We start from the raw sequence: 24,844 nt of genomic DNA on the forward strand, positions 1-24,844 counted from the left end.
AAAAAAAAAAAAAAAAAAAAATAATAATAATCAAAACGCCTAGTTCAAAGGTTTACACTTAGTAGGTGCTTAATGGCAGCAATTGCTGTTATGTTTGATGGCAGAGAGACCTATGGGGGAGCCTGCTCAGAGTCCTGTGGAGTGGGGAAGCTTTCTATGAATAAGAGACTAAACACTTTAAGCTGTATTATCACTTCACTAACATTTAAGGGGGTTCTTTTTATGCAATTGAAGAATAAAATTCCCCTAATTTTTTTGATTCATAAAATGCTGTATTACAAAATACCATAGTCTTCTGATGGCGCTACAGAATTTAATTTTTAATATTATTAGTGCTGAATATTGTGATTTTCAAAGATCAATTTAATTCTCATTTCTAAACTGTCATAATGTATGGAGAGAATAGTATAGTTGATCCTTGAATGACTGACATGGGGGGCTGGGGCGCTGACCCTCCACACAGTCAAAAATATGCCTGTAACTAACTTTACAGTCAGTTCTCCTTGTCTGCAGTTCTTCATCAGCGGATGCAACCTACTGCGGGTCGTGCCGTACCGTAGTGCATATTTATCGAAAAAAATCTGTGTGTAAGTGGATCTGCGCAGTTCAAACCTGTGTTGTTCAAGGGTCAACTAACGATTTTCTTTTACATATGTGGCTTCTATCTTTTTTTGGAGACTTAAAATTGGTGTAGTCAAATTTAACTTGGGGAGAGAGAAATATTAAATAAGCTGCTACTTTGTATTTAATTTCAAAAGGATCTTTTAAGATGATTTCCCATGCCAATATATTCAACCTAAAACCTACTCTGCTGTGCTTTCTATTCTGTGGAATGATCAGTAGATTTTCATGGGCTGAAAGAGCTTGTATCCATGTATAATTAATTTATCTATAGCATAAGCAGGTTGTTAAGAACAGAAAGTATTGTTAATAACTTAACAGAAGCTTACAAACAGAAATTGATAGAAAAGGGGACTCAAGGCATTTCCTAGAACTGGTTCATTTTAAAAACAGTAACTCCTAACATATTAGTTTAAGACAGGCTATTAACAAAAGTTCTAGGATGTGGAAGTAATATTTTTATGAGAGCTGGGAAGCAGAAGTGGGGGAACATACTTTTGCAAAGTGTGCAAAAAAGGGGGAGACTCCGTTTCCTTGTTTCCATATCTCTATTTCCTTACCTGTAAGGCACTGAGAACCAGAGAAGGAAGGGGGAGGAAATGGAGTAGAAGGGAAGGGGTGAGAGAAGTGAGCAAATGAATGTTGGCAAAGGATCTCGCCAGAAGGTTTGAGGGACGTGGAAGAAGATAAAAACGTGAAATGAAAAGAGGCTGGAACCTTTGCAGTTAGTGATTTTCTTTAAAAGGCAAAACTTTAAAAAAGTATATTTACCAAGCAAAATGAAACTATGTAATAAAAAGAAGACAGTGTTTATTTTTTTTCTTGAAATACCCTGCAAAATATGTTCTCAAAATATTTATTTGTTATGGAGTCAGAAATCTCCTTGAGAAACATTAGTAAATTTTTATGTATTATTATTTTAAAAAGTGTCTAGTCAGGTCTTCTGCCCATTTTTTAAAAAAATTCTTTATTTTTTTATTATTATATCTTTTTTTGGCTGCACCAGGTCTTAGTTGTGGCACGCGGGCTCCTCGTTGTGGCACGTGGGCTTCTCTGCAGTGTGGCATGTGGGCTCTGTTGTTTGTGGCACGCAGGCTCTCTCATTGAGGTCCGCGAGCTCAGTGGTTGTGGCACGTGGGCTTAGTTGCCCCACGGCATGTGGGAATCTTAGTTCCCCAGCCAGGGATCAAACCTGCATCCCCTGCATTGGAAGGCAGATTCTTTACCACTGAACCACCAGGGAAGTCCTGCATTAGTAAATTTTTAAATTATTATTTCTTGATGTGCTTTTCTCCCTGTTGGACCATAGATTTTTTCAGGGAAGACCCTCCTGTATTGCTCATCTTTATATCCTAGGTGGCTAGGGCTAGGATATGGCTAGGGCTGCCATAATGAAATGCTACAAACTGGGTGTTTTTTTTTGTTTGTTTGATTTTTGGATTTTTTTTTGCGGTACGCGGGCCTCTCACTGTTGTGGCATCTCCTGTTGCGGAGCACAGGCTCCGGATGCACAGGCTCAGTGGCCATGGCTCACGGGCCCAGCCGCTCCGTGGCATGTGGGATCTTCCCGGACTGGGGCACGAACCCGTGTCCCCTGCATCGGCAGGCGGACTCTCAACCACTGCGCCACCAGGGAAGCCCCAAACTGGGTGTTTTTAACAACAAAAACTTCTTATCTTGCAGCTGTGGAGGCTAGAAGTCTAAAGTGAAGGTATTGGCAGGGTTGCTTCCTTCTAGGATGTGCTCCAGGCTTCTTTCCTTGACTTGTAGGTGGCTGTCTTCTCCAAGTGTCTCTTTACTGTGTTTTCGCTCTCTGCATGTATGGTTCTGTGTTCAAATTTCTCCTTTTTGCAAGGACAGGTGTCACATTAGATTAGGGCCCACACTAATAATATCACTTTAGACCCTGTCTTCAAATAAGTTCACATTCTTAGATGCTGGGGGTTAGAATTTTAACATATGAATGAGTTTTGGGGGTTAGAATTTTAACATATGAATGAGTTTTGGGGGGGACACAATTCAGCCTATAACACCAAGTCCTAGCATAGTGCCTAGCACACATTGGTCACTCAGAAATGTTTATAAATACATGGTAAATGTTCTCATAGTCTGGCTGATGTTGTTCCTGGAATTTCGTTGGAATGAGCCTTGATTTCAAGGGCAACCCCTTTTTAGCAAATAAAATGAATTACTGAGTAATAAATTCCTGGTAGAGGTTAACTATATAAATTATACAGTTAGGTGCCTATAATATATAGGTTTATGAATTCATTATATAATCTGAAAATAGTGATAATTTCCTGTCTTTGTCCATTCAGGCTGCTATTGTATATAAGAAAAATACTGTAGACTGGGTGGCTTATAAACAAAAGAAATTTATTTCTCACAGTTCTGGAGGTGGAAAGTCAGGACATTGATTTAGTGTCTGGCGAGGACTCGCTTCCTGGTTCATAGCACCTCCCTGCTGCATCCTCATAGGGTAGAAGAGGCTGGCGATCTCTCTGGGGCTTCTTTTGTAGGGCACTAGTTCCATTCATGAGGGCTCCACCCTCATGATCTAATTACCCCCTAAAGGCCACACCTCTTAATACCATAACACTGGGATTTGGCTTCAATATGTGAGTTTTAGGGGAACACAGACATTCAGTCTGTAGCATTCTACTTTTTCTTTTTTGATTTACTTGTCCAGATGCATAATAATGAAAAAGATTGATAATGTCTTTGGCAAGTAAGTACACAGCTTAGTTTTATTAGCTCTTTAAATCAATATGGGTTCTTAGGTTATTGTGAATAGTTTATATTTAACTTTTTATTTTGAAGGATAGACAACTTTAGTAATTCTAGATGTTCATGGAACAAAGTAAGTGTTCAGTAAGTGTTTACTATTATTTCATGTTTTTGTGCCTTTGTAAATGTTGATTTTCCAGACATCGTTTTGTCAGTGAATCTTCCTTTCCTGATCAACATAAAGTGGAGCATCCACCTTTTTGGTGCCATCATCCTTATACTGTGACATATCTCTAATACAGTATTTAATTCTTCTTTTCATGATCAACTAGTGTTGCCTTTCAGATCATGCATTCCTTGAGGGCAGGAGTTTTCTTTCTTTTTTTTGTTTCCTCAAGGTTTACTATATCAGAGGTGTTATATAAATAGGTATTTAATGAAGTCATTTAACTTTTGAGCCTGTTTCGTCTTCTGTAAAACTTGAGTTATAATATCTAATCTCTTAACTTTATACTATATTGAAATGTGACTAAGAGAGTTCTTTTTTTTTTTTTTTGGTTTTAGCATTATAACTCACCTATCTACTCAATAGGAATAGAAAATTTGATTTTTATTAGATACCTATTCCGTTTCTGATCAAAATGAGTAAAATTTTCTGTTGGACTTCTGGTTCCATCGAGATAGAGTCGCCCTGTTCCTTCTCGGTTTTCTGTCTATCAGAATGGATAAAATAAAATATAGTGACCACACCAAGTGCTGCTGCTGATGTGGAAAAACTGGATCAGTCACACATTGCTGGTGGGACTATAAAATGGCACAGCCGCCCTGGAAAACAGTTTGGCAGTTCATTAACAAGAGTAAACACACAATTACCATACAGCCCAACAATTGCACCCTTAGACATTTATCCTGGAGAATGAAAGTTACAGTCACGTAAAATGCTGTACACAGTGTTCATAGTGGCTTCATTTGTCATAGCCCCAAAATGGAAACAACCCAGTTGTCCTTCAAGGGTAACTGATTAAACAAGCTGTGGTTCATCCACACCACAGAACACTGCTCAGTAATGAAAAGAAAGTGACTGTTGATACACACAACAGCCTGGTGAATGTCCAGGGAATAATGCTGAGCACAAAAAGCCAATCCTAAAAGGTAACACAGGTGATTCCATTTATATATTATTCTTGAAATGACAAAATTATAGAAGTGCAAAACTGCTTTGTGGTTGCTAGGGTTTAGGAATTGAGGTGGGGAGGGGAGTTATCCTCACAGGGATGGCAGTGTAAGATATCCTTACAGGGATGGAGTTCTCTATCTTGACTGTCGGTATCGACATTCTGTGTTGTACTGTGGTTTTCAGAATGTTACCATTGGAGGGATTGGGTGAAGCGTACAGGGGCCCTCTCTGTTATTTCTGACAGCTGTATGTGAACCAACTATTACCTCAAAATAAGTTTAATTAATTAAAAAAGTTTGCTGTTAAGTATTTTAAGCAAACTGCTGTTACCAGGGCTCCTAGTATGGCAAATGAAGCACACAGAAGCATTCCTATTACCGATAATTATTGGTGTGGTTTGTTTTGTGGTTTGTTTTTCTTTTTTTGCGGTATGCGGGCCTCTCACTGTTGTGGCCTCTCCCGTTGCGGAGCACAGGCTCCGGATGCGCAGGCTCAGCGGCCATGGCTTACGGGCCCAGCCGCTCCGTGGCATGTGGGGTCCTCCCGGACCGGGGGACGAACCCGTGTCCCCTGCATCGGCAGGTGGACTCTCAACCACTGCGCCACTAGGGAAGCCCTGTTTTGTGTTTTTGTTTTTCCTTATGGCTTGAAATATTCTATGAAGTTTTATAGTTTTGTAATTATTTGAAGGTTATTTTTGAGTTTTCATTTGTGCTCCAGTCATTTTCCTTGTCTTTTATGACTTTTCTCAATCAGTTTGACTTCTTTTTCTTCTTGTAATTTGGCTTTAATTCAAAGAATCTTAGCCAGGTTGCACATAGACCTTCAGTTCGGAAGATTTGAAATAAGACATTGCTTTCACTATCATCAGAATTTTGTATATTTGTGACTTCAGCAAAGTAACATGTATAAAGCTTCATTTTGATCAATAACTGTATCAATTGGCCATTTTTATATTTTCCCTCTTTCTTTTGCAGAGCCTACCACATCTAAGAGTACCAGTGGGCTTACAGCTATAGCATGGAGTTCCAGTGGAAGTGATCTGTCAGATGAAGATAAAACAATTTTTAAATCACAGAGAGAGAATGGACATGGTTCTAGAATAGGCAGGTTTTATAGCAGAAATATTTTCTCTCCAGAAGATGGGGCCAGTGAAGGTAAATTGATAATTTTGTAAGAAATTTAGTTTCTGTTATAGATTGGGTTTTAATAATGGAAGAAACTTACATTCTTTTTCTAATATTGATACTTAGCATTTTTTAAAATATTACTGAGTCCCAGCCTCCCAGCCTTTTAGAAACATTTTCTCATAATATTTATCACAATAACTGTAAGAGATAAGTATTACCAGTATTATTTTTAACAGTTAACAACTTAAGCTTTAACATGTTAGAACTGGTTGGATTCCACTTTGGGTCTCTTTGACCAAGCCAGTTCTCTAAAGTATAGGTACACGTTAGAGATATTGCAGGTTTGGTTCCCGATGACCGCAATAAAGTGAATGTTGCAGCAAACCGAGTCACATGAATGTTTGGGTTCGCAGTGCACAGACAAGTTATATTTACGTACTAGTGTAGTCTGTTAAGTGTGCAACAGCATTATATCTAAAAAGAAATGCACGTACCCTAATTAAAAGATACTTTATTGCAGAAAAAATGCTAACCATCATCGGAGCCTTCATTCAGCAAGTCGTGTATTTTTGCTGGTGGAGGATCTCGCTTCAGTGTTGATGGCTACTCACTGAAGGCTGGAGTTGGTGTGGCAGTTTCTTGAAATGAGGCAACAGTGAAGTTTGCTGCATCAATCGCCTCTTTCTTTCATAAACGATTTCTCTGGAGCTTGCAATGCTGCTCGATAGCACTTTAGCCACAGGAGAACTTCTTTCAAAATTGAAGTCAGTCCTCTCAAACCTTGCTGCTGCTTTATCAACTAAGTTTTTGTAATGTTCTAAATCCTTTGTTGCCGTTTCAACAGTCTTCACAGCCTCTTCACCAGGAGTAGATTCCACCTCAAGAAATCACTTTCTTTGCACATCCATCAGCAGCAGCTCCTCACCTGTTAAGAGTTTTATCCTGAGATGGCAGCAATTTAGTCACATCTTCAGGCTCCACTTCTAGTTCTACTTCTCTTGTTATTTCCACCACATCTGCAGTCCTTCCTCCACTGAAGTCTTGAAGGTCAGGATCCACTTCTTCCAAACTCCTGTTACTGTGGACATTTTGACCTTTTCCCATGCATGGATCATGAACGTTCTTAATGGCATCTAGAATGGAGAATCCTTTTCAGAAGGTTTGCAGGTGACTTTGCCCAGATCCATCAGAGGAATCCCTGTCAGTAGCAGCTATAGCCTTGCAAAATGAACTTCTTAAATAACAAGACTAGAAAGTTGAAATTATTCCTTGATCCATGGGCTGCAGAGTGGATGTTGTGTTAGCAGGCATGAAAACAACATTCATTCCATCGTACAACATCTTCATCAGAGCTCTTGGGTGACCAGGTGCATTGTCGATGAATATTAATATTTTGAGAGGAGTCATTTTTTCTGAGGAGTAGGTCTCAACAGTGGACTTAAAATATTCAGTAAACTATGTTGTAAACAGATGTGCTGTCATCCAGGCTTTGTTCTGTTTATAGAGCACAGGCAGAGTAGATTTAGCATAATTCTTAAGCGCCTTAGGATTTTCAGAATGGTCGATGCGCATTGGCTTAACTTCAAGTTACCAGCTGTTTAGCCCGTAACAAGACAGTCAGCCTGTCCTTTGTAGCTCTGAAGCCAGGCACTGATTTCTCCTCTTTAGCTATGAAAGTCCTAGATGGCATCTTCTTCTAGTAGAAGGCTGTTTCATCGGCATTAAAAATCTGTTATTTAGTGTAACCACCATCATGAATTATCTTGGCTGGATCATCTGGATGACCTGGTGCAGCTTCTCCATCAGCACTCACTGCTTGACCTTGCGCTTTTATGTCATGGAGATGACTTCTCTCCCTAAGCCTCATGAACCAACCTCTGCTAGCTTTAAACTTTTCTTCTGCACCTTCCTCACCTGTATCAGCCTTCATCGAATTGAGGAGAGTTAGGACCTTGCTCTGGATTAGGCTTTGGCTTAAGGGAATGTTGTTTCTGGTTTGATCTTCTATCCAGACCATTGAAACTTTCTCCGTATCAACAATAATGCTGGAGAAGCTCTAGAAGAATACAAAAACAACTAATAGAAGTAGTTTCCTGAGAATTGGGGTAGGGGTAAGAGTTGGGAGAAATGGGATGTTTATAGATAAGAGTAGGAGTATACTTTCTGCTGTCTTTTAATATATTTTAAAATTGTTGAAAAACATGGATCTTTTAAAACTATTGAGGAAGAATAGATTTCAAACACATTAAAGATATTTAAAATTAAAATTGTATTTTTTAGATGATCTCCAGGTTATTGACTGGGAGATTGACAGTGACAGGGAAGATACATGTGATGAATTTGAAGACCGTGAGAGTGTGGTGGAAATATCTGACCGTGCTTCTTGTACAAGCAGTCGTTCTTTGACACCTCCAGAGATGCTGCCTGAACTTTCTAAGGTAAGAACGAATTGTTTCCAACTTTCCATTCTGTTTATGGCATTTGTTAGTCACAGCCTTTGGTGTTTTGTTTGAAACTCCTTCCTCAGGGACTCTACCACTTTTGACTCTGTGGATTATTTTGTTCTTTACCTCCTTTTCTCTAAATAACATGATTGTAATGTGCTTTTTTTAAAAAAAAATATATATTTATTTTACTTTTGGCTGCCTTGGGTCTTAGTTGCGGCCTGTGAGATCTTTTGTTGTGGTGCACTGGCTTCTCTCTAGTTGTGGTGTGCGGGCTCCAGAGTGCATGGGCTCTGTAGTTGTGGTGTGCAGGCTCACTAGTTGCGGCTTGCGGACTTTAGTTGCCCCGCGGCATATGGGATCTTAGTTCCCTGACCAGGGATCAAACCTGTCTCCCCTGCACTGGAAGGCAGATTGCTAACCATTGGACCACCAGGGAAGTCCCTGTAATGTGCTTTGAAACGTGGATAAATACTGAGTACTTTTCTCCTCACCCACTCTCATCTCTGGTACACATGGGACTTTTCCATCCCTCTGTTCCCCCAGGACAGATGTCTCATGGTCTGGTTACATTAGATTCAGCATTATGCAATTCTGAATAATAATATTCATAACAAGACAACTGTTAATTGTGATTTTCCTTCCCAACTTTTCGTTTTTGTTGGAGTTAATCATTTGGGTTTTTGTTTGCCTAGTTTTACTTATCATGAATAAAACGCTTATTTTTTACCATTGTTCAGTTCTCCCATTAAGACTTTCACACATAGCAGGCATTCTACTAGTTCTTTAAAAAAAGTTTAAAAAACATTTTATTGAAGTATAGTTGATTTACAGTGTTGTTAATTTCTGCTGTAGAGCAAAGTGATTCAGTTATATGTATTCTTTTTCATGTTCTTTTCCATTATGGTTTATCACAAAATACTGAATAGAGTTCCCTGTGCTCTACAGTAGGACCTTGTTGTTTATCCATCCTGTATGTAATAGTTTGCACCTGCTAATCCCAAACTCCCAATCCTTCCCTCCCCCACCCCTCCCCCTTGGCAACCACAGGTCTGTTCTCTATGTTTGTGAGTCTGTTTCTGTTTTGTAGATATGTTCATTTGTGTCATAGTTCGGATTCCACCTATAAGTGATATCATATGGTGTTTGTCTTTGTCTGACTTACTTCACTTAGCATGATAATCTCTAGGTCCATCAATGTAGCTGCAAATGGCATTATTTCATTCTTTCTTACGGCTGAGTAGTATTCCATTGTAATTACATACCACATCTTCTTTATCCTTTCAGCATTCTATTCGTTTTGTTTTTATGGAGAACTGTTTCCCACAACCTCCTAGCCGCTCTGATTTCAACTCAGAGTCCTCTGTGCTTTGTGAATGTAGCCACCCTTGAGTCACCCTTCACCATCTTTTGGGGGAATTCCCTTCACCTCGCTCCTGCATGGAGCAGCTTTATCCTGGACTCCTCTTTCTTGGTTGTTACTCACATTTTGATTGAGCACATCTTCCAGCAGCTTCCAAGAAAGGATTTATGGAAGATAATTTTTTGAGACTTGTCATGTCAGAAGATGCATTCATCACACTTTAACGTGTGATTGAAAATTTATATAGAATTTTAGGTTGGAAATTAATTTTCTTTAGAATTTTGAAGGCATTGCTTCATTGTCTTCTAGTTCCAGAGTTGCTATCAAGAAGCCTGAAGCTCTTCTCACTCTTGATCTTTTAAGTTTTTCTTATTCCTTGTTTTAAACTGTTTGATTGTGATATGCCTATAGGTGTGGTTTTCTGCTTGGAGTTTGTCAAGCTTCTTGGATCTGTGGTTTGTCTGGGATCCCCAAGCTCACTTCTGGGTTCAGTGATTTGCTAGGAAGACACTCAGAACTTAGCATACAGTCATACTCACAGCTATGGTTTATTACAGTGAAAAGATACAAAAGTAAAATCAGCACTCTTCCAAGAGTCTTTTTCCAGTGGAGTCATACAGGGGATGCTTAACTGCTCCAGCAATGAGTTTTGACAGTATATGTACAGTGTTGTCTGCCGGCAGTGCTCATCGGTGACTCAGTGCCACCGGTTTTTATCAGGGGAGCTTTCTGCCTAACGTGCCAGAATTTCAGTTTTCAGGATGGAAAACAGGTATTCAACATAAGCCATATTGTTTGCACAGTTTAGGCACAGGGAGGTACTCTTATCATTTAGGGAATGGTGGGAATCATCCTGAAATCTAAGTTCCCAGAGGTAGGCAGGGACCAACATTGTAAGCAGGGCTTTCTAGGGATACCTGTCTCAGGTCTGCTAAGTTCACTGTACTCTTCACATGGGTTCAAAGGTTTCATCACATTTGGAGAGTTTTTTGCCTTTATTCAACAATTTTTTTTCTGACTCCCTTTTCCTTTCCTTCTGTGACTCAAATTATGTGTATATTATTTAGGCTCCTTGATGTCACATCATGTATTATCGACACTGTGGTCATTTTTTTCCCCTCTCTGTTTCATTTTGAGTGATTTCTGTTGCTGTACCTTCAAGTTTGATAATCTTTTCTTCCTGTAGTGTCTAATCTGTTGTTAATACTATCCAGTGTATTTGTCAGCTCTAAAAGTTTGATATGTCATTTTATCTTGTCCATATCCCTCCTTAACACGCTCATACATTGTCTGTGTTTTGAACATATAGAGTATAATAGTTGTTTTAACGGCTTTTTTCTGTAAATCTGTCATCTGTGTAATTTCTGTGTCTGTTTCTGTTGATTGGTATTTCTTTTCGTCATGGGTTGTAATTTTCTGCTTCTTTACATGCCTGGAAATTTTTGAGTAGATACCAAATATTTTGAATTCTGTGTAGTTGGGTGCTGGATTTTTTTAAAAATTTATTTTAATTTTGGCTTTGTTCTGTGGTGCAGTTACCTGGAAACAGTTTCATCCTTTTAGGTGTTGCTTTATGATTTATCAGGTGGGTCTGGGGAAGTACACAGTCTTATATCCCACTACTGAAGCAAGACCTTCCTGAGGTCTGTGTAATTCTCTGAATTATGGGTTTTTTCCAGTCAGGTTAACCGGTTACGGTTTCCTGACCCTGTGTGAATAGTGGGCACTGTTCTTCTAATACTTCCAAATGGTTCTTTCGCTGGTCTAGTGTAGTTTCTTTATATGCACATGCTGATCAGTACTCTTCTGTATACTTGAGGGGAATGATTGGGGTTCTCTGTGCAACTCTGGCTTTTCTGGTACTCTGTGCTATGAACTCTAGCTACTTTTGTCTCCGTGGACTCGCAGCTCTGTCTCTTCAACTCAGGGAGCTCACCAGGTTCCACCTCAGTTCTCCCTCCCTACTGTGTGGTTTGGAAATTCTCTCAAGAAAGTAAGCTGGGACAATTATAGAGCTCAGTTCGTTGTTTCCCAGCTTTCATGGGTTAGTGTTCTTCTTGCCTGATGTCCCATGTCTTGAAAACCATTGTTTCAAGTATTTTGTCTCTTTTCCTTTCTTTTCTTTTTGGTTGTTTCAGGCAGGAGGATAAATCCATTCCCTGTTATTCCATCATGGCCATCAACCTGATCTTTCCAGGCAGTCGAGCACATGAAAAGGTGCTCATCATCATTAGTCATTAGGGACATGCAGATCAAAACCATAATGAGATCTTACTATGTACCCATTAGTATGGCTGTTACCCATAAATGGGAAAAAAAGTGTTGGAGAAATTGGAACCCTTGTGCACTACTGGTGGGAATGTAAAGTGATGCAGCCACTGTGGAAAACAGTTTGGTGGTTTCTCAGAAGTTAAAAATAGAATTACCATATGACCTATGCTTCTGGACATACACCTTAAAGAATTGAAAGCAGGGACTCAGACACTTGTACATTGATGTTCATAGCAGCATTATTCACAATGGCCAAATGGTGGAAACAACCCAGATATCCATCAACAGATGAATGAATAAACAAAATGTGTGTGTATGTATATTGTCTACTAAAGAAATATTCACAGCCTAAAAGTTGAGAGTTATGTTTTATTCGGCAGGAATTTTTAGGACTTCAAGCCCGGGAGGCAGGATCTCAGGTAACCCTGAGAGAACTGCTCCGAGGAGGCGAGGAGGGAGCCTGGTTATATCGGAGTTTTGCAACCAAGGGCAGGTGGTTAGAACGTCAAAAGATTATTTTTAATTAAAGAAAACTAGGCATCTCATGTTAAGGAATTTAACACTTCTCTATGTATGGGAAGATGAAAGAGTCTGGGCACACTGAAATCGTTTCTTTGATATATACCTCAGCTGTCTGGGGCCAGTATCCTGTGTTTTCATATCCTGAGTTCCCTCAGGGCTCACCACCTCACCGTAGGCTGGTGGCTGCAATCACTGATGACTGTGACATCCTTTGTTTACTGATATGCAGTCAGTATTCCATTTCTCAACATGTTTGTATGTATATGTGTATTTTTGTATATATATCTGCATATATGTATATGTATGTATATATGTATGTTACTGAACCAAACTTGGGTCCACTTGCCCACGTGTACTAAAGCCAATCTATTGACACTGGCTTGTGGTGAGGGAAAGTACAGTGTTTATTGCATGGCGCCCCAACATGGGGCTGAGCAAGGAAAACAGGTGGCTCATGCTCAAAAGACCCAGACTCCCCAAAGGCTTTCGGGGAAAAGTTTTTAAAGACAGGGTGAGCGAGAGGGTTGCAGGGTGCCTGATCAGCTTGTGGACATTTTTCTGATTGGTTGGTGGTGAAGTAATCAGGAGTCACCATCATCAACCTTCTGGTTCTGTCCAGTCTGGGGCCTGTGTGCTTGTGGTCAGCATGCAGCTCACTTATTCCACCTGGTGGGGGTTTCAGTGTCAGCAGAACAGGTCAAGGACATGTCTCAGCATGTTATCTATAGCTGTTGCAGAAGAACTAAAGACCCTTCACTTTGTTTAATGGCTAAACTATTATTATTTTATCTTGCTTGACTGTTTTGCTTTGTTTCTCTGTTATCTCACATCTCGAATTAAATTTGTTCTTTGGAACTTAGGGAAGTCCTAGGAGGCTAAAGCTTTCCTACAAACAGCGGTGTCCTGCTCTGTTTCGCGTACAGCAGGCTATTCTTCAGCATTCCAAAGGAATGAAATTCTGATACGTGGTACAATGTGGATGAAACTTGAAAACGTTAAGCTATGTAAATTTTTTTTTTTTTTTTTTTGTGGTACGCTGGGCTCTCACCTTTGCAGCCTCTCCCATTGCGGAGCACAGGCTCCGGACACGCAGGCCCAGCGGCCATGGCTCACGGGCCCAGCCACTCCGCGGCATGTGGGATCCTCCCGGACTGGGGCACGAACCCGTGTCCCCTGCATCGGTAGGCGGACTCCCAACCGCTGCACCCCCAGGGAAGCCCTATGTAAATTTTTTTCTTGGCTTGTTTTTAGGGGAAATATTCTGTCACTTAAGGATATACTTATCCTTTGAAAGCTGCTGTAAATAACCACTTCTGAAGGACTGTAATGCTGCATGGTAGAGATGTTGGGTGGTAGACTGAGTTTACTAACTCAGCAAACTCTTGCATACAGGTTTTGTAGTGCTTGCAATTCAAGTTTATACCTTGTTAAAATTACAAATTACAGTATGACACAGACTTTTCAGGGTTGCTCTTGAATAATAGAGTTGAGTTATAAGAAGTGAGTGGCAAACCTCCATAGCTCTCCAAAATGTAAACAGTGTGTCTCTGGGTGGTAGGATTATTGGAGAAGTTTATTTTATTTTTTGCTATATTTGTTTCATAATTAAAGAAAACAAAAACACAGCAGTCATTGGTTTTTCCCTCAAGGAAGACAGAGAATCAAATCACGTATAGTGAACATATACTGGGCCTTACATTGTACTAATTGCTTTATGTAAGTGTATTAGTCCCTTTGAGCTGCTGTAGCAAAAATACTACAGACTGGGTGGCTTAAGCAACAGAAATTTATTTCTGACAGTTTTGGAGGCTGGGAAATTCCACCATCTAGGAGCCAGCAGATACGGTTTCTGTTGAGGATCCATAGCTGTCTTCTCACTGTGTCCTCAAATGATGGAGTGGGCGAGGGGTCTCCCTGGGGCCTTTTAATAAGGGCATTAATCTTATTCAGGAGGGCTACACCTAAAGGCTTCACTTCCAAATACCATCACATTGGGGATTAGGTTTCAACATGCAGTTTATAGCAGTACATTTTCCATTTGAGCCTTAAAACAGTCTTGTGAAGTCAATGCTGTTATGCCCAATTTTCAGACAGGAAACTGTGTTAGAAAATTATGTGACTGTGACCAAGTTATGTAGTAAACAAGGCAGCTGTGAAACCTTGCAACAAAAGTATTCAGGTGTTGTTTGAATGCCTCAGAATCTACATAGATTGCTTTCTTATATTGGAAGAAGCTTGCGCCTGGGCAGAACTTTGAAAGATATGGTCATAGAAAAGAGAAGACCTTGGCTTACTTTGTATTTAAAAATTCAAGACTTCTCTATGTAGTTTCTCATTAAGTACATTTGTCTTTATTAATAGTCATGTATGTTAAAAATATAACATACTACATTGTCATTGAAAAGTGACTCAAAAAATGGATTTCTCCAAGCAGGCATTGGGAGGCATTCCTATAATGTGGGAATTGTGGTTTGCCTAATCATAGCAGTGTTCTCTAGACCTTAACTCCTGCCTCCTTTTCTTCCTTTCTTTCCTCCTACAGGAACAAAGATTCAATTATTTTCCTTATTTTCTTCAAGCTGCTAACTCTTACATCTTTTTCTAATGCTCTTGCTGTCCTGAATTCCATGGGGGTTTCCAGCTGCCTGATGACATCTTTGTTGGATGTCCTGAAGTCACTGCAAGTCTAAGAGTCCGAAGTCCTGTCCCTCTTCTTTTAACCCAGGCTCATCTTCTTCATGCGTTTTTGGTCCTAGTTCATCATTTTTCTTTTTCACGGCCCGAATCTATTCATTATCAGGTCATGCAGATTTGGCCTCAAAACCACAGCATCCCCACCACTTCTGCCCTAAATTGGGCCCTTTCATCTGTTGTCCGTTTTGTTTCAGTTGCTTCATAACTGATTTCTTAGCTTACATCTTTTTGTTAGATTCATCTTAATAAACATTATGACCTTATCATTCACTTATTGAAACACTTTTCAGTGGTACCCCATTGCCTGAAAGTCAAGGTCCATGTAACTTGAACTTTACAGTTTAGCCTCAGGCCCTTAAAATGAATGAGGTGGAGTATATACTATATGATTGTCTTTATATAAAATTCTAAAAAGTGCAGATGATTCTGTAGTGAGAAAGCAGGTCAGTGGTTTATTGGGAATGAGGGTGGAGGAGACGGATGGATTACAGTGGGACATGAGGAAAGTTCTGGGGGTGATGGAAATGTTTATTTATCTTGATTATGGTAATATTTTCACAGGAGTGTACATATGTCAAAACATTGAATAAATATGTGTAGTTTAGTGTGCTTAAGTTTTATACTTCAATAAAATTGATAAAACATTTTGTAAAGTATAAGAAAGATATAGGTCTGTGCTTATGAAATAATATTCAGAATACTTTGGTAAATGACAAAAACAGGATATAGAATACTTGTGTAGAAAAATGGAAAGAACGTATGTTTATATGGACTGTCTGGATTGAGGAAACTTTTTTCTTGTATGCTGTTTTGAATTTTGAACCATGTACATATATTGCTTGCATTAAAAAAAATTTTAAAGGACAGTTTACACTTCTATCCAGAATATAGTGAGAACTTGTACAGAACAGTAAAGAAAAGATAAATAGCCCAATTGAAAATCAGGTGAAGGATAGGAAAGGGAAACCTGAATGACTAATGAGCATGTGAAAAGATGCTCAGTGTCACTAATTGTATGAGAAGTGCAAATTAAAAATGAGATACTACATTTTCATCAGATTGCCAAAAAAAAAAAAAAAGTCTGACAGTGCCTAATGTCAGGAGTGTGGATCAATAGGAATAGTTGCTGTTGAATGTAAATTGGTACAGCCATTAGTAAAGCTGAAGATGTTCATATTTTATCACCGCACAATTTTGTCTTAGATAAATATCCTTGATTTTTGACCCATCAGTGGGTGCTGTAATTGATTCAATGACTTAAAAATATAGTGGAATAAAATAGACTACATTAGAATGTATGACAGTAAGAGTATTTTTTGTGAAACTTTAGGTTCGGATTTATTAGTATACATGTGTTGGATCACAATATGAATGTATGTTTTACTGTGGTTCTTGACCAAAAAGTTTGAAAGCCACTGTTCAGAGAAATTTTCACATATGCCCAAAGAAGATATGTACAAGAATATATGTTCAAGGACATTTATTTTAGTATTGTTTATAAGAGAAAGAAATGTAGGAAAGCAACCTAATTTTCTGTGAACACATGCAAATTGTGGTACATTTGTATAGTGGAGAGCTGTAGCTACCATCATGGTTAATGCCGAGGAAGTTAGCCAGTTTGCCGAAGGCTATGTGTAGTTTGATGCTACGTTACATGAAGTTTACAAATATGCAGAACTGTAGTTCACACTGATAAGGGGACAACCTTGGAGAAGAGGGAGGTTTTCGCTAGACCCATTTTTCAAGTCCTAAGGTGTGGTCACTTTGCACCATCATTCCCTACAGTGCAGCTATGGAAATGGGCTTGTACTGTACCTGTGTTTGTACTGGGAACATGCTTCCCATGGGCTGGTCCCAGCCATTGACTGAATATGCCAGGGTTGTGACAACAGTCACACAGAACCGCTCGAGGGATGACTGTGAATTGAAGACAGCATCAGCCACGCTAAAATCTCCTAGAGCTGCGCTGCAGGCAGAGACTCTTCTGCCCCGTCCTCTGTCCTCCTCCTCCTCCTTTCATAGTTGTCAGGCCTGCATTGTGGTCTCGAAGTTCTCCTTGACTCCTGCTTTCTCCCTTTTGTCCTTCACAGGTGTTTCCTCCAATAAATCTCTTCTGTAGCTGTTGCTGTCTTGGCATCTACCTTTCAAGAGACTTTAACTAATATATCTGCATACCCTCTGCCCAGTATCTTGCAGTCACATCAGCAGTTATTTCCTAATACTTCCCTATACTGATACCTAAAGCCATTCTCTTCTGTTCATTGAATATTTCAAGGAGGTCGAAAGAAGTAAAATGTGATGTGGAGTTTTTGTAGACTTGCCTCTACTTAACGTTTGTGTGTCTTTGAATTTCTGTAGCAGCATGCCCTGAGAACATCTGGTGGTGAAGTGGGCCAGTGAGCCTGGGAAGGGATGGCAGCCAATCAAGGCATCAATATCAACAAGTTACCATTGTGGGTAACTTAGTACTGCTGGAAACCTCTGGAAGCATCAGAATTATCCCACCAGAGGGGCAGGGAAGCTGGGGTATTTATGTACAGATGCCTTCATTCCTTGGCTGAGGGCTGCTCCATGGTGGAGTTGGGGGATAGGAGTTTTTCCTAATTTTTACAGACTACTGAACAGGTGGAAAAAATGGGTTCCAGCAGCCAGATGAAGCCCTGATGCAAAGAAATGGGGGTGTTGGAAGTTGGAAATAGGGCCAGCATCACTGAAGACATAGGGGAGGAGTTGGGCATTGACAGGGTCAACTACAGTGTTAAAATGAGCCACGCACGTTGACTAACACGGAGGGGGAAGACTTATACCATAATTAGGAATTTTATAGCTATTACTTAGCTCTTCAGAAACAAAACCTCCCTTATATAACTCATGAGGCTATTACTTTTGTCTCTCATGCATGCCTGTAGAAATGGAATATATGGGGGGTGGGAGGATACTTAACTCTACAGAAGAAATGTATTTTAACTGAGTGGAAAGCCTTGATTGTAATTCAGGTCTATCTTGAATCCCTTTCCCTGGGCGGAGTGAGGGATGTTTTTGAACTAAGAAACATATGCCTGTAAGCTTGATTCCACCAGTTCTCTGGAATAGAGTTCTACTAGTCCTGTGTAAAGGTGACTGAACTCATAACAACAGCAGCAGCTAATATTGTGAGTGCTTCTGATGTGGGGCTCTCCTTGAAGTGCTTTGCTATATACATTAGCTTATTTAAACCTCACCATAACTCCGTGAGCTGGGAGCTATTATCTTTCCTGTTTTCCAGATGAGGATTCTAAAGCACGGAGAGATTAAGTAATTTTCCTGTGGTTATAAGTGACTGAACCTAGATTCTAACTTAGGCACTCTGGCTTCAGAGCTGTGGTCCTGACGTTGTTACAGTGTCAATTATAGTAGTAGCAATGATAACATTAATAACAATACAATAACCCTGAGTTATTACTATATGCCAGGCACTTTGGCAAGTGCTGATCATGTTGTGTAGTTATAGTTATTAGCCCCATTTTGCAGGTGAGGGAATCGAGACATAGCCAGTCAATAGCAGAAGGAGGTTCCAACTAATATAGTCTGATCCCAAATTCTCTTAATTACTTATGTTCTTTTTCTTGCAATATAGCATACTTACATAACTTGGAAGAAAAGCATGATGAAAATCAAAGACCATAACTTCTGTTTGTAATGTTGCCCTTTAGGACATTTGACAAATGTGGTTGATTACTGGTGTTGCTTCCTATTGTTCAGTATTGCTGTCTGGGTTTTCAATTTGTGTGTCTTCCAAGAACCGTTCCTGTAGAGGGCAGCAGAGATGCAGCAGTGGGTTTTCTATGTAATGCACATTTTTCAGGAAGTGTGAAGAAAATTGGATTTAGGTGAGCTTTGTTATGTAATTCTCTTGCACTTTATGTAGTGAGTCCTATGCAAATACAGGCTTGCAGACTTCATAAATATCAGATAACCTGAGTGAGGTTTGGTTTTTTGTTGAAGATGCGCAGTAGAAGCTGGGTGTGGCTCAAACAAGATCTGAAAGCTGTAGTTTTAAGAGAAAGCAAATTTGTTTCTCAAATTTGAAATATGGATTCATATAACATCTGTTATAAAACAGATGTTTTCTTTGTACTTAACAGTAGGGGCAGAACAGATGATTCAGTATCTCACAGAATATGGAATATGGAAAAGTTTTAACAAAATTAGAATAAGCAAAATTTTATATTCTTACATGGGAGGATATTGAGAAAGTGATCTGGCAAACTTCAAAAATATTCGTAAATTTAATGAGCATATTTGTAATTCTTTATTTTTTATTTATATTTGTATGAAAGTTTGAAAGTAATACATTTAATTTCACTTTTAATCATTTTTAATGATGAATTAGAATAAAATGATGTGACTAAATATGTACTAATTGTTAATGTCTGAGAACTGTCCAATGTATACAACATGTATAGAGTTGAAAGAATTTAATCAAGATCAAAAGCACACATTTTAGAAGCCCTCTCTAAAATATAATTATCTTTGTATAAAAATGATAACTTAGTGCTTGTAAAGGGAAATATATGGAGTTTTTAGTCTTGATTTTGTTTGATTATATTTGAAAGATTTCATTGTAGAAACATTACACTTAAGAGACAAATTCATACTCCAGTGTGTTCTTGTGGTAAAAAAAGGAGGACCCTTAGGAGTTGTATTGAGGAGCAGGTATCTTTTTTTGTTGTTATTTAATATTAAAATTTTCTGTGCATATATCTATGATCTATCTGTTCATGATCTGATAACATTATAGCATATTTTGGCTTTTATTCTCTAAGAAAGTGAGTATGTGCCAATATCATTTGTAACATCTGTTTGAGAACTTAACATCCTTATTTTTCTACATCTCCCTTCTTAATTGGCTAAACTTGAGCTTATGACATAGCAGGACAGGGACTTCATCATTTTTTTTTTTTTTTTTACTGTAAATCTTCCTCCTCTTTTGCTGTCACCCTGTCATCCCATTTCCCTTCATTTTCCTTTCATTGCCCAAATTCATCTGTTTTCTTGTATAAGAAGGAGCAGAATAGAAAAAGGACTGCTGTAGGAATTAATATTACACCTGTATAAATTTAAAAAGTGAGTCATCATAGTGTGACTTTTATAGTCCTCTAGTTTTCTAATTAAAAAAAAAATCCTTAGGAGTTCCACTTTCAGTAATGGCGGAGCAGCATGTGTCAGATTACTTTTCTTGCAAATAACAGTGACAAATTCTGGACATACAAAGTGTATTAAATGTATTTTTGAAATAGAGTTTATAAAAATATAAAAAGAATATAAAAATATTTGAAGACAGTTGAAGGGGAAGACAGCTTGCAGAAACTGGAGGGGTTGACACTTTGAAGATGAGAAGGGCACAAACTAGGAGAGTTTTTCATTTTTCACCACTTTTCACCCAAGGGCAGGCCCCCCTCAGTGTTGTTCAGGGTGGCTAAACTTGGATAGAAATCACAACACAGAGTTTGGGGTGGCTGCAGGAGCTTAAAAGTTAGAGAGTGTAAAGTAGAACCTCCCAGCAAGAACCACAAATGCATATAAATCTTACAGGATATAAGAACAACACAGATTTCAGTCGCTTTCCACCACACGGGAGAAAGCAGTGTGCAGAGTGAGTACAGCCAAGTTAACTGACATTTTAGCAAAAAAGTAAATACTCTTCAGAAGAGCATAATAGAATCCAGAGTCTAAAATAGTCACTAATAATGACCAGGATACACTCCACATTTATTAGACAAACACAGACACATACACATGTAAACCCAGAAACATGTGACTTATACTTAAGTGAAAAGGCAATAATTGAGACAGAGCCTGATGTGACTCATATATTAGAATTAGCAAGTCTTGTAATTCTGTTCCGGGACATAAAGAAAAATATGCACATGATGAATGCACAGACCAAAAAACTTAGCAGAAAAACTGGAAAAAAAGAACCAAATGAAAATTCTGTAATTAAATGTACAATACCTGAAATAAAAATTCCATTAGATGGGATTACAGAAGATTGGGATAAAATAAAAGTCACTGATCTTGATAGATCAGTGGAAATTATTCAATCTGAAAAAGTGGAAAAGGAGATTTTAGAAAATGTAGCTAGTCTCAGTGACTGGTAGGACAATGTAAAAAGGTCCAACAACACATGTTTAATGGAGTCCTTGAAGTGGCAGAGAGGAAAAATTGGAGCAAAAATTTTTGGAAAAATGATGGCTGATAATTTCCCCAAATGGGGAAAGGCATATATTTACATATTCAAGATGCTCAGTGAATTTCAAACAAGATAAATACAAGAAAATACATTTAGTCACTTCATAGTCAAGATGTTGAAAATGATAGAGGAAATATCTTGAAAGCATCCTGAGAAATGGTACAGTGATAACAAATGGTCTCTACTACTTATCAGAAACAGTGCAGGCCAGCAGGCTACAGAACACGTTTAACGTGCTGGAAAAACAAAAGTCAACCCCAAATTCTATAATCAGTGAAAATAATCATTCAAGAATGAAGGCAGAGACCTTCAAGATGGAGGAGTAAGACGTGGAGATCACCTTCCTCCCCACAAATACATCAGAAATACATCTACATGTGGAACAACTCCTACAGGACACCTACTGAACGGTGGCAGAAGACCTCAGACTTCCCAAAAGGCAAGAAAATCCCCACATACCTGGGTAGGGCAAAAGAAAAAAGATAAAACAGAGACAAAAGAATAGGGATGGGACCTGCACTTGGGGGAGGGAGCTGTGAAGGAGGAAAAGTTTCCACACCCTAGGAAGCCCCTTCGCTGGCAGAGATGGGGGATGGGGCAGGGGGAAGCTTTGGAGCCATGAAGGAGAGCGCAGCAACAAGGGTGCAGAGGACAAAGCGGAGAGATTCCCACACACAGGATCGGTGCCGACCGGCACTCACCAGCCCGAGAGGCTTGTCTGCTCACCAGCCAGGACAGGTTGGGGCTGGGAGCTGAGGCTCGGGCTTTGGAGGTCAGATCCTAAAGAGAGGACTGGGGTTAGATGCGTGAACACAGCCTGAAGGGGGCTAGTGCACCATAGCTAGCCGGGAGGGAGTCTGGGAAAGAGTCTGGAACTGCCTGAAAGAGTCTGGACCTGCCAAAGAGGCAACAGGCCATTGTTTCGGGGTGCATGAGGAGAGGGGATTGAGAGCACACCTAAATGAGCGCAAGCCGTGGCTATCAGCACGGACACCAGAGATGGGCACGAAATGCTAATGCTGCTGCTGCCGCCACCAAGAAGCCTGTGTGCGAGTATAGGTCACATCCACACTTCCCTTCCGGGGAGCCTGTGCAGCCTGCCACTGCCAGGGTCCCGGGATCCAGGGACAACTTCCCTGGGAGAACGCATGGCGCGCCTCAGGCTGTTGCACCGTTACGTCAGCCTCTGGTGCGGCAGGCTCACCCCACATTCTGTACCCCTCCCTCCCCCCATCCTGAGTGAACCTGGGTGAAGAACAAACGCCCTCAGGTGACCTACATGCAGAGGCGGGGCCAAATCCAAAGCTGAGCCCCGGGAGCTGTGAGAACAAAAGAGAAAACGAAATCTCTCCCAGCAGCCTCAGGAGCAGCGGATTAAATCTCCACAATCAACTTGATGTACCCTGCATCTGTGGAATGCCTGAATAGACAATGAATCATCCCAAAAAGGAGGCGGTGGACTTTGGGAGCAACTATAGACTTGGGGTTTGCCTTCTGCATCTAATCGTTTCTAGTTTTATGTTTACCTTAGTTTAATACTTAGAGCTTATTATCATTGGTAGATTTGTTTACTGATTTGGGTGCTCTCAATTTTATATATATAATTTTTTTCCCCTTTTTCTCTTTTTGTGTGTATGTGTATGCTTTATGTGATTTTGTCTGTATAGGTTTGCTTTTACCAATTGTCCTAGGGTTCTGTCTGTCCATTGTTTTTTTGGGGGGGGATAGTTTTTAGTGCTTGTTATCATTGGTGGATGTGTTTTTCGGTTTGGTTGCTCTCTTCTTTCTTTCATTTTTTTTATTTTTAATTTTTAACACTATATTTTAATTTTTCATTTTAGGAACTTTATTTTATTTTTATTCATTTGTCTTTCTTTCTTTTTTTTTCCCTCCCTTTTCTCCTGAGCCGTGTGGCTGACAGGGTCTTGGTGCCCTGGCCAGGTGTCAGGCTTGAGCCTCTGAGGCCTCTGAGGGAGAGCCGAGTTCAGGACATTGAGACCTCCCGGGCCCATGTAATATCAGTCGGCCACAGCTCTTCCCGAGATTTCCATCCCAATGCTAAGGCCCAGCTCCACTCAACGACAAGCAAGCTACAGTGCTGCACACCCTATACCAAACAACTAACAGCCCCACACATTAGCAGAGGCTGCCTAAAATCATAATAAATTCACAGACACCCCAAAACACATCACCGGACATGGTCCTGCCCACCAGAAAGACAAGATCCAGTCTCATCCACCAGAACACAGGCACCAGTCCCCTCCACCAGAAAGCCTACACAACCCACTAAACCAACCTTACCCACTGCAGGCAGACACCAAAAACAGTGGGAACTATGAACCTGAAGCCTGCAAAAAGAAGACCCCAAACACAGTAAGTTGGGCAAAATGAGAGGACAGAAATACGTACCAGATGAAGGAGCAAGGTAAAAACCTAGCAGACCAAACAAATGAAGAGGAAATAGGCAGTCTACCTGAAAAAGAATTCAGAATAATGATAGTAAAGATGATTCAAAATCTTGGAAATAGAATGGATAAAATACAAGAAACGTTTAACAAGGACCTAGAAGAACTAAAGAGCAAACCAACAATGATGAACAACACAATAAATGAAAGTAAAAATCCTCTAGAAGAAACCAGTAGCAGACTAACTGAGGCAGAAGAATAGATAAGTGACCTGGAAGATAAAATAGTGGAAATGACTACTACAGAGCAGAATAAAGAAAAAATAATGAAAAGAATTGACAGTCTCAGAGACCTCTGGGATGACATTAAATGCAACAACATTCGAATTATAGGGGTCCCAGAAGAAGAAGAGAAAAAGAAAGGGACTGAGAAAATACTTGAAGGGATTATAGTTGAAAACTTCCCTAATATAGTTGAAAACTTCCCTAGTAAAGTTGGAAAAGAAATAGTCAAGTCCAGGAAGTGCAGAGTCCCATACATGATAAATCCAAGGAGAAACACACCAAGATGCATATTAATCAAACTATCAAAAATTAAATACAGAGTATTAAAAGCAGCAAGGGAAAAGCAACAAATAACCTACAAGGGAATCCCCATAAGGTTAACAGCTGATCTTTCAGCAGAAAGTCTGCAAGCCAGAAGGGAGCAGCAGGACATATTTAAAGTGATGAAAGGGAAAAACCTAACACCAAGATTACTCTACCCAGCAAGGATGTCATTCAGATTCGATGGAGAAATTAAAACCTTTACAGGAAAGCAAAAGCTAAGAGAATTCAGCACCACCAAAGCAGCTTTACAGCAAATGCTAAAGGAACTTCTCTAGGCAGGAAATACAAGAGAAGGAAAAGGCCTACAATAACAAACCCAAAACAGTTAAGTAGATAGTAATAGAAACATACATATTGATAACTACCCTAAATGTAAATGGATTAAATGCTCCAACCAAAAGACATAGACTGGCTGAATGGTTACAAAAACAAGACCCATATATATGTTGTCTACAAGAGACCCACTTCAGACCTAGGGACACATACAGACTGAAAGTGAGGGGATGGAAAAATATATTCCATGCAAATGGAAATCAAAAAAAGGCTGGAGTAGCAATTCCCATATCAGACAAAATAGACTTTAAAGACTATTACAAGAGACAGAGAAGGGCACTGCATAATGATCAAGGGATCAATCCAAGAAGAAGATA

At 39.6% G+C, this 24,844-nt stretch overlaps 1 protein-coding gene across 1 annotated transcript in view; it reads left to right on the top strand.

Moving 5' to 3' along the window:
• SPIDR (scaffold protein involved in DNA repair) overlaps positions 1 to 24,844 on the top strand; it is a 325,369-nt gene that overhangs the window by 9,089 nt on the left and 291,436 nt on the right. The window contains exons 5-6 of the mRNA XM_007464058.1: positions 5,503 to 5,682; positions 7,936 to 8,093. Of these exons, the coding sequence (XP_007464120.1) occupies positions 5,503 to 5,682; positions 7,936 to 8,093 (338 nt within the window). The remainder of the gene's footprint in view (positions 1 to 5,502; positions 5,683 to 7,935; positions 8,094 to 24,844) is intronic.

This window comes from Lipotes vexillifer, unplaced genomic scaffold (assembly GCF_000442215.2).
Source record: "Lipotes vexillifer unplaced genomic scaffold, Lipotes_vexillifer_v1.1 scaffold69, whole genome shotgun sequence".
NCBI lineage: Eukaryota > Metazoa > Chordata > Mammalia > Artiodactyla > Lipotidae > Lipotes > Lipotes vexillifer.